This window comes from Galeopterus variegatus, unplaced genomic scaffold, assembly GCF_000696425.1.
Source record: "Galeopterus variegatus unplaced genomic scaffold, G_variegatus-3.0.2 Scaffold418, whole genome shotgun sequence".
Classification (NCBI taxonomy): Eukaryota; Metazoa; Chordata; class Mammalia; order Dermoptera; family Cynocephalidae; genus Galeopterus; species Galeopterus variegatus.
In genome coordinates, this window is record NW_007726529.1 from 290,710 (window position 1) to 301,649 (window position 10,940).

The following is a 10,940-nucleotide window of genomic DNA, read 5'->3' on the forward strand; positions in this document are numbered from 1 at the left end:
TTTCTCATTCACTGATCTACTGTAGAGAGCGTTAGATTTTTCTATAAAACATGGGATAACATTTGGAACTATCTTTATCCCAATTTTAAGAAGCACAGTAACTCAGCTTCTTGTATTTTCTACCTTAGCTTTTCTATTTCAAGATCATGTTGATGCTCATAATTCTGTTTTCTGAGTAATTCAGAATTCATCAATCTCTTTGATCCTCACACCTCCATAAGGCCCAGCATTTTCTGTGGGTTTCACTGACCCAAAAGAAAGATCTGTGGCAATGGTAGAAGGAATGGAAAAGAATGAGATTCTTGAAAAAGAATCATAGCTTAGAGGATGAGAAAGAAGAAAGGAAAATGGGAGGGAGACAGGTGGTTGGGAGTGGTGATGAAGTGTCACTTGCTAGGTTTAGTGGCACAGCCGCCTCATCTCATAATATTCCACCCAAACAGGAGCACTAGCTAATCACTGAGGGTTGGTGGAGAAAGCAGGAGTCCCCAGCTGGTTGGTGGAGATCTGGAAATCTTGTCTGGTTGCATTCCACTCAGCCAGAGGACGTTTAACTTCTCCCCTGGAGGACTAACAACACAAGGACTTGGAGAAATCAAAGACAGCCCCTTTCTACAAAGGGGTTCAGTTTCCTGCTTGTCAGATGGCTCTTATCAGGTCTAGAAAATTAATTTACAGAAACATGGATGACTGGAGTGTGTTTTATGGGATTGGCTTTTTCCTCCTCCTGCGTAAAACTGCTTTTTGAAAAATGGTTGAGGAGCAAGTCGTGTGTGTGTGTGTGCGTCATGTGTCATGTGTGTGTTGTGTGTCATGTGTGTAGTGTGTGTGGTGTGTGTGTGTGTCTGTCTGTCTGTGTGGTGTTGGCGGGTGTGTGTGTGTGTGTGTGTGTCTGTCTGTCTGTGTGGTGTTGGCTTTCTCACCCACTTTAGATGAACAAGAAGCTAAAGGCTGGAGAGCAGGGAGAAGCAGAAGTCCTGCAGAAGCTGCGGTCTAGATCCTCAATAATGGGACACCTCAACTTCATTAAGGAGACAATTTGGAAAAGAAATAGGCAGTGCTATAGGATCTTAAACCACTAAGGAGGGGAGGGGGCACTCTTTTTGGCACTAATCTGTTTCTTTCTCCACCTAGTAATAGCAGAATACCATTTATTCCAGAATAAGGTAAACAAGTATTCAAACACACTTTGGATGTCTTGAATATTTATCTGCCTTGCCATTTTTTTTTTAAATAGATTTTTCAGTTGCCTGGTTGTACTAATCATATTGCCACACAGGTTGCTTTTGAAAATCAGATGAGTTATCTGATTGTTGTGACAAGACAAGAAGAGCAAGAACAGAGAATGGTATTATGTGTGCCTCTCTCTACTTCAATAGGCCTCCTGCCACCCCCAGAAAGAACACACTCTGTGGCAGGACCACGGCTGAAAAAGCCGTTGTGGCGTTCAGGCGTGCAGCTGCAGAGAGATGCGGACTGTCCTAATAAATGCCGACAGCTGATTCTACAACGCGGGTTCTTTCTTTGGGGAGAAGGAAAACCTCACATGGTTTTTGGTTTAGATTTTTTTCTATAACCAGATGTCTCATCTTCGGTTACTTTTTCCCGATCGTATCTATTGCTACTGGGTGTTCTAGAGGTTTTTTCCACCCTTAATATGCTGGACAGATGAAGTATGATCTCTTCGGTGGTGATGTAAACAGAAGAGAAAAATGTTTCTTATCTATTCACTAGAGGTTAATATAGCAGTTAAATGTCTCCAACTGTTGGACTCTTTTTCCTTCCTTATTTCTCATATGTTGGAAAAACAATGCAGTACTCTAGATGGTTCCCTGGGTTTTAGAACCATGCCATAACTATCATGATTGTGCCTTGTCTAAAAGGATAGGAAATTTCTGGATATTTTTGTAAAAACAGGTAGCTAGATTTCTGCTCCTGAGGCCTAATTTTATTCTTCCAATAGCTGGAGTTATTCTTTTGTTAGAGAAATCAATTTCATTTTGTTTTGAAAATAAAAATCATATGCATAAAAACATGCTTTTGGTATACGAACCTGTCATATCAGAAATAGTTTTAATGAGGGCAAAGGAGTCTTTAATGCCAAATGCATATTATAGAAATCTAACTGTTTAAGAAGGGTTTTATTTAACTTGACTTGGAAGTTATTTTAACAGATTGTATGAAGCAAAGCATCTCCTGCCCAGTGAGCAGACTGAATCATAACATACATTTGTTAGCTAGATTTTATTTGAGGTGTGTAAGCACAATTGAAAGTAAGTCAGAAAGAGCTTTTATAGTAATTGATTATTAGACTCCTGTGTATTTGTATTTGATTATTAAACTTTCTCTTCAATCTTCTTCCTTTCTCAAATTAATCATAATTTCATTTTAATGCTCTTAAGATTTTAGGAATTATATAATTTTGGTTGGTGTATGCTAAATCATCTCATAATACATTTCACACTTAATTTGAGACGCAAGTCAGCTATTGTAAAACAAAACATTTATGTTACAAATGGTGATATCTTCTTTGATACTGCACAAGTGTTACAATGGCTGATATAATGCCAGTTGACTGGGCAACATTTCCATATATTTTTTTAAGCTTCTTAAAAATATATCAATTTCTGCCTTTTGGTCACAGGAAGAGTTCATGGCATGTTGCCCTAAACTATGTTTTATGAGATTTTTTGGTCTTGGGTTCTTTGCTGTAACTAAGAAAGGTGAGAAGTCCTTCATATAAGCATGGTAAATATTACAAAGAAACCTTTCTCTGTAAATAAGTGTGGACAGTTGTTGAGCTAAAATTAATATTAAAAGAATAGCTGGTGCCTGAGCAGAAAAAAAAAAATTAAGGTCAGATTGAGTACCACGCAAGGTACCAGGAACCTAAATATGCCGAGGGGACTTTTCAATGGCTAAAGGATGCAGGCTCTGAAGAGAAGGAACTTGTCTTCCCCAAGGCCAGCCCCAGGGGCCCTCTCCTTGTCCTGGCTCTCTCTCCCAGGCCGTATTCCATTCACCCCCTACTCTAGTGTAAGAGTGAGCAGATATTTGACTGGTGAGCATGGTCCAGAAGAATGAGACAGCAGAGAACAGTCTGTTCAGGGAACAGGTTTTAGATTGAGGAGCTGGTTTATCTTAGAGCAGAAGAGAGAAGTTTAGAACTCTGAGAGGGAAGACTAAGAGTGGGGATAGCTCATAAAATTGGATCAGTGGCTTGGATGGTGAAGGGGAAAGTCTGGGGCATTTCTATTATGGACTTAAATCCAGTTATGCTGCTTAGTTGATGGTAAGTGGTTCCTCAGAAGTTTCAACCTGGGGTAGAAGGAAGACGTAGAGGTCTTATGGAAATCTGCTTGTCTAGGGATCAAGCTGGGTGAGTGTGAGTGAAGCCTGGGTTGGAGCTAAAACTAAGAGTGGACACAGGTCACAGAGTGCACACCAAGCACAGTGAGAAGGACAGTGCAGAAAGTGCCGAGGACCTCATCACTGCCTGAAGCTGAGCCAGGCAGTCGAGTAACTTCCAGTTCTAGTCTGTGCACTACAGAGCTTTGCCTCCAGTTTCTCAGTGTCCTGAAATGGCCTAGTCTGCGGGATGTTCTAGAAAAAGTGACCTGGTATCTTGATGTATCCTGTTCTTAGATTTCAAATGCACAATGGGATTCCATTGCTTGAAGAAATCTTTCTGGAAAGAAAGCCACTTACTCCAACATTTCTGAAATGTGTTTGAACATAGCATCCTTTTCCTGTAATGGCTAGGAGCAACAATTTGGAAAATACTGTCACATGCTAATAGAAAAGGTTTCAATATATAAATATCTCGTAAGGTAATTTTAAGAGAGTGCAGATAAAAGGAGACAAGAGACAGAGAAAGGAGATAGCTTCAGGGTCTGAAGGAAAATCTTACCCACCCTTAGAAATAAGTTACTTGCTGGTGAAAATAACCCAGGCACTTTTTGGTTTCAAGTTGCTGTAGGCTGGATTATTTACAGGGACACATGCACAGATGAGGAGGGGGCATGTCATACCAGTAGCCCTCTGTTGATACCCTCTGGGACCCTGGCCTTACCCCTCTAGCTGTCAGTGTGATTAACTGACCATTCTTACAGCTAACGTATGGAAAAATTGGTCTTGGCTTCTCTCCAGTATTAAGAACAAGACTAGAAATAAGGTTGAATATTTCCCATCAGGTTTTTACTAACTCCTACAAGTAAACCAACAGTCTGACCACGGGATCTCAAGAACGCAAACTCTGCTAATGAGCCATCGCAGTGAAGCTTGGGAAGAGGTCCTTTCATGACTCACTCAAGAACCGAAAGGAAACAAAGGAAATGTTAGTTTAGAAAACACTTTGATATTTTGAAGTTTTTTTTAAAAAAAGTTCAGGCTTTTGTAACCTTAAGTGGTTCTTAGGAAAAAAAAGAGTTACTGGCTTCTTGTTCAGGAAAGCAACACGTTATAATCAAGCTTACAGTTTACAAGTGAGCTAAATAGATCTGCAAGACAGACCCTCCATGTAACATTCATGCAGTGTTGAAGCTCCATTCAATTGGACGTAAGACTATTGGCAGGGCTTATCTGTTCTGTTAAAGTAATTACTAAGCAATAGGGAATATTAAAATCTAACACTGAAATCTGAGAACAACTAAATTCTGATTAAGTAAGTTTTTGTGGGATGACAACCCTGAGAAACTAACAAGAATTTGTATTTCTTCCATGCTCCAAATGAGAGAATAGTAAGCAGCCTGACCTCTGTCTTTATGAAGCTTATAGTGGTGTTTGTAATTTTTTTTTTAAAAGACATGTTTTTCCCAGAGAAAGGGAGAAAAATGAGGATTCTTTGGGTTTCATTTATGCTTGACTTATTATCTCCTTGATATACTGTGTTTGGATATCCTATGTTTTAAGAGAGGCTGCCCAGCATGGAGTGGGGTTGGGGACACAGTCTATGGAATCAGAGTGACATGGAGATCAACCCTGGCCCTGCTTAGTCATGTTAGGGTTTTAGGCAAGTTACCTAACCTCTCTGAGCTCTAGTTTCTTCATAGAATTCCTATTTCACAGCTTGGGAGAAATAAGCAGGGTAATGTATATCTGATATATAACAAGTCTTCCATACATGGTATTTTTTTTTTACATGATATTTTTAATGGTTAAAATATTGGACAAAGATGATAAAAGAGGAAGGGTACATCTGGGGAAGATGTTTTTAAAAATTGGATGTGAACCTGGCAAGGAAGAAATGAGGTAGAAGGCTAAGAAAATAGTATTATAGTTTTGAAAACCTACAGACTTATTGAAGCTTCAGTTAATTGGAATACTTTCAGCTGAATTGAATAGTTATAACTACTTCTAACAATGAAATAGTCTCTCCAGATTAAATCTCTATATTCCCTAGCAAAGCATTTCACTTAGCTGCCATCGATATCTGTTAAATCTTAGTGGATAAACATTTAAAAATCTCATTTTTTTTCTAAAGCATATAGTCTTTTTTTCCCCATCTTATTGCAAGCAACTGAATATATTTTCTAATTATACTATGCAGCAAATAATTTATTCTGGAGCACTGCTATATAAAAATTCATGCCTAGCCAGGTGTGTTGAGGGCATGTATTTGTCAGAGTTGGAATAAAAACTCTAGTCTCAGAAAATTTTATGATCTGTAGCAGCAGCTCAGCCAGAAGCACTTTTCCTGCAAGCTACCAATGTAAGCAGCTGTGGCTGATTATGACACGTGGCAAATTGGGCAAATTTGTTTATTTCTTCCAAGCTGACTGGTAACAGGGAAGGTAAATGCACTCTGGAAACAATGACCTTGAAAAACTGCCCGTGGGAAAACAGCCATCAGTCCTGGCTTTGTGGTCTTTCTCCACCTCTGGCTGAATCAGGTGCCTTTCCTAAGCCTCAGCAGGTGGCAGCAACATCTGGGGCAACTGTTATCTAATGCCACCTGGACTTTGCCTACTGCTCTCTTCTCCTTTTCTGGTGGGAAGGGGGCATCTGAGAGAAGAACTTTTAGGGACTTCTGGTGGCAAACCTCTCTTCCAGAAATCATTGTTTAACTCTTTGGAATGCTTTTAAGTAAATCACTAACGAATTTACATATTACAAATACAAGTATGAAAAGTACAGTTTCATGATTCCTAGTATAAACTTTGTAATATAAAATGACCAAAATGGTGGGGCTGCTAATAAAATTTTAATACTAATAAAAATAATAACATTATAGATAGTGCTCACTTATTTTGCTATTACTGTATGCCACATACTGTGTTAAGCACTTTGAACATAATCTTATTTAATCCTTATAACACGCCTGTAAAGTAGGCGGTAGTATCTTCATTTCTTTCAAATGAAGAAAAACTTAGACTGAAAGAGGTAAAGCAATTTGCTTAAAGTCACGTAGCTAGTAAATACATGAATGATACTCTAAAAAGATAAATAATAGGATCTTGATTTTTTTTCTTTTGCTACAACAGAAATTTAATTATTTTCCACCTATTTGTCTTGCTATCCAGCTATCATATAACATGCATATGTACTTCCTAATTCTGGTATTTCTAGCATGGTTTAGAAAAACTAGCAGAAGTAGGATCAAAAGTCAGCAAATCTGAGTATTAAGAAATTCTGTGTTTAAAAATAAATACTTATTTTATGACACATACATGAGTTTATTTTCTGCAGCAATGTTTTTGACAGAATGTTTGGAAACAATACAAGTTGGTAAATTAATTAGGCTAGCTAACCATTTACCAGAATATTATGCAGCTCTGGGCCGGCCCGTGGCTCACTCGGTAGAGTGCGGTGCTGATAACACCAAGGCCACGGGTTCGGATCCCATATAGGGATGGCCGGTTTGCTCACTGGCTGAGCGTGGTGCTGACAACACCAAGCCAAGGGTTGGGAACCCCTTACCGGTCATCTTTTAAAAAAAAAAAAAAAAAAAAAGAATATTATGCAGCTCTGAAGAATAAACTGTTACTCCTTACCAAAATGTGGAAAGATATTCAGTATCTATTTATTTATAAAAGCAAGGATCAACACATTGCGTATAACATTCTATTTCTTTAGTTAAAAGCAGGGGGATTAGTATCTGTATTTATATTTGCTGTGTAAACATAAAGAAACTTTGAATGAACATGTAGGAAATGGAGAGTGGTTTCCGTGGGGCAGGGGCTACAAAGACCAGCAAATGGCACACAAGGACTAAAGGTGACTTTTCACTATATACCATTTTATACTTGCTGTTTTTGGAGCCCTAGAATGTAATCTCTGTTTAAAAAATAAAAATAAAAGCATTCAAATGCTTTTAAAAAAGTGAATGCTTTAATGGGGTATTATTCAGAATTTAAAGTTATGACTCAGATTGCTCAGTACTGGCATCAAGTTGAGGTCAGTTTAAATGAAGAAGGTTGAGTTTTGATTTCTGAAAGACGTGGATGAAGAGGAAACGGCACATTTTGGAGCATGACGTGAGGTTACTTCAAAAAGTTCATGGAAAGATTGTATTATCTTTCAACTCTATTTTTCCACAAACTTTTTGCAGTACCCTCATATATCCCACGGCATCAGAGGTTGAGGGGATTACATTGAGGAGAGTATTTAAAATCTAAACGTGTCATGGGCACCTGGGCAGTGGGGAGGCAGATGGGGAACAGGGAAGAGTTGTTAAGGGGAGGAGAAGGGTAAATCTCTGCCTGCTCTACAGTTTTGCCTGGGTCCCTGGGAGTTTTATTGCTCAATGCTGACCTCGCCAGGCCTGCACTCAGAGAGAGGACTTCGGAAGCATGTATGGAAACTCATTCAAAAGCATGACACTAGGCAACTTGTCACCAAACCTGGAAGTGGAGTGGAAACAAAGATGGAGGATGTGGGAGAAAATGCCTAAGATTTCTGCTGAACATTGGAACCATTTCCTTGGCACGAATTCACAGCCATAAAATACAGGTCATGATAGTTAATTTTTAAATATGAGGTACAGAAGAAATAAGAAAGGAAAATAGGGACCTTCAAGAAGTTACAGAAAATCACAGTTCTGAATTAGTTTTTTTAAAAAAGTGGCTGTCCAGGACAGGGATCAAACCCTGGACCTCGGTGTTAGCAGCACCATGCTCTAACCAACTGAGATAAGTGGTCAGCCCCACAGTTCTGAATTATGAACTAGTATTGAGACAAGATGACAGATGAGGTAATACCATGTGTAACATGGTGGAATCTTTCTAGAAAATGATCGTGGGGTCATTCCAAATTTGCTTTCTACATGATAGAGTTAATGGAGGACTTGACCACTAATCTGTTTATCAACAAGGAGAATACTGATCTCAAGAAGATGACATATTGCAAGGTGCTTCTATAGTGCAAAAATGAAAACCTTTAGGCCTAGAATTAATTAGAGCATAATTCTGTGAGGAGAAAAATATGACTAATAGTGGTGTAGTCACTTGCAAGCATCCCATTCCCCTGCCTTACAATCAACAACAGTCGTACACCACTTGCCTAAAATATGAATCCTCTCAGGCATGAGTGAGGTTTCCTCATCACTATGCAAGGTTACAGATCTTTACCAGGTTATTCAATATCAAGTTATACTACGTACTGCAGTGACATCTCCAGTAGAAAATTAAACTACCCAGAGGAAGAATAATGTAACCCTTTGTCTGGATTAGTTTCCTAGTTATGCACCACTTTATGAATCAGAAAAGTTCAGAAAACTTTATACTGAGAAATAGAAAACAGGTAAAACATGAAACAAAGTTTCATGAGTCCTCTTCCTCTCTTATTTCAATACTGGGCATAGGAAACATAATGAATTTATGGATATTCAAAATCACTTGGAGGGTTTCTCAATCTCTGCTTTATTTATTGACATCTTGATCTGAATAATTCTCTGTAGTGGGGGGGCTGTCCTGTGCACTGTGATGATGTTTCACAGCATCCCTGGCCTCTACCTGCTAGATGAAATCACTTGGAGGGTTTCTCAATCTCTGCTTTATTTATTGACATCTTGATCTGAATAATTCTCTGTAGTGGGGGGCTGTCCTGTGCACTGTGATGATGTTTCACAGCATCCCTGGCCTCTACCTGCTAGATACCAGAAGCACCCTCCAGTTGTGACAATCAAAGATGCCCCTAGAAATTGCCAAATGTCCCCGGGGGGTTAAAATTGCTCCTGTTTGAGACCTACTGACTCAGAGGTTTGCCTACTTTTCTAACTCCTGATGGTAATAGGTAGGAGAAACATAACCTCATTCAACAGAAATGACACTCAACTAAGGAAGTAAATGCAAGGGTTCTCATTATGGAAAACCACTTATCAAATTGATGTATTCCCTTCCCTACCATACACACAAAAAGCCCTAGTTCGCCAAGGCATTTTCTCATAGAATGCCTACGCAGAACTAAGACTTCCTACTGCCTTAGACTTCCCCCACAAAAGACAAAAAAAAAGCCAAAGAGAATTCATCACACAAAAGTACCAGTTATCATACCAGATCTTTCCCTGGAATCTAAAACACCCTCTGCTATGGAACAAACCATAGTGAATAGCAAAGGAGAAAAGAACTCACTGTTTCTGGAAGTGTTTTTTCGGAATTTTGTCAGGTCAACGTGTGGTGGTCTGCTGGGTTTTGGTGGAGGTGGACCCAGGGTAAACAAGGGGGGCAATGGCTTCTGCTTTGGCATGGCTGGATTCTTGTCTTCCTTTTCCTTCTCTTGACCTTGTCCCCATGGCCCCCCCACAGTCAGCTTAGAAGGTTCCTTAGGGAACTTGGCAGGAGGAGCCCCAGAGGCCGACTCCTCCTGGTTCATTTTGTTCAGGAAGATGTTCTTAGCAGCATCTATCTTCCTGTCTTTCTTTTCTTCACCATTTTTGGAGAGGCCTGGGCTGCCTCTGTTCGCAGCAGGTTTCAGCACCACTCCAGGAAAAGGTGAACTAGATGTGTTACCTCCATGGTCCTTATTTTCTGGGTTTTCCCATGGTAGATTTAAAGGGCTGCTTTTGGACCTGGCTCCTAGGGGAGTTGGGGATCCTTTCTGTGGAGTCACGTTCTTAGCGGGACTCTCGTCTTCATGGGAGTCCTCTGTACTCAGGGATGGCTTCTGGCCAAAGGTGGGTCTGGGGAAGAGGGCCTTGGGGTCATGATCTTGTGAGGCAGATACAAGCTTGCCTTTGACTCCAGCCAACTTTGGGAACACTTGCTTCTGTTCATTTTCTGGGGGTGGAGGAGTAGGCCCAGGCTTTGGGCCTGGTGGCTTTAAGTCACAGTCTTGGTTTACACTGTGAAGTGATGGCTTATTCCCAGGAGGCCGGGGAAACACAGGTTTCGGATCTTCTTTGGGCAAGATGGTGGGCTTGGGGCCTACAGGTTTCAGAAATCCCACTTTCACCTCAGGGTCTCTGGTGGCCGCGTTTGCTGGTGTTCCAAATCTTTGGCCCACTCCAGTAGACTTTAGAAAGGGGGGTTTGGGCTCCTTGTCAGGCTTTTCCTCAGAAGTTTTCACCCCCACAGGTGGCTTTGGGAACCCAAACTTAGGTACGTTGCTGGGTCCTGAAGGAGGGCTGGAATTTCCTTGGTTGTTGAATAAGTTCTTTTTTGCTTGTATTCCTGAGGGTAAATTTTGCCCTGCAACTTTGAAGGGTCGGCTGTTGACGGAAACCTCCTCTGTTGGGTTGTCCCCTGTGTTAAACTTCGCCATGAGGGACTTCACATCTGCTTTTCTATCCTACAAGCATAGGGAACAAAAACTGACTGAGAGCCAGAAGTCTTAATTGCACAGTTTAAAATACTGTACCTTAAAGGGCTTCCTGGTTTGAGGCCCACGCGTTGCTGATTGGTTAGCAAGATGTCGCAACATTTATCGTCTTCAATGGCAAAATAAATTGTGAGAGTTTCTTGAAGGGGAGGGCTATTGTGCATGTCCTTTTTCTTTTAGTCATC

At 40.3% G+C, this 10,940-nt stretch overlaps 1 protein-coding gene across 1 annotated transcript in view; it reads right to left on the reverse strand.

Moving 5' to 3' along the window:
- Positions 1-10,698, reverse strand: part of FYB (FYN binding protein) — a 96,341-nt gene extending 85,643 nt beyond the window's left edge. Inside the window, exon 1 of the mRNA XM_008568506.1 lies at positions 9,570-10,698. Within this exon, the coding sequence (XP_008566728.1) occupies positions 9,570-10,698 (1,129 nt within the window). The remainder of the gene's footprint in view (positions 1-9,569) is intronic.
- Positions 10,699-10,940: the final 242 nt, after the last annotated feature.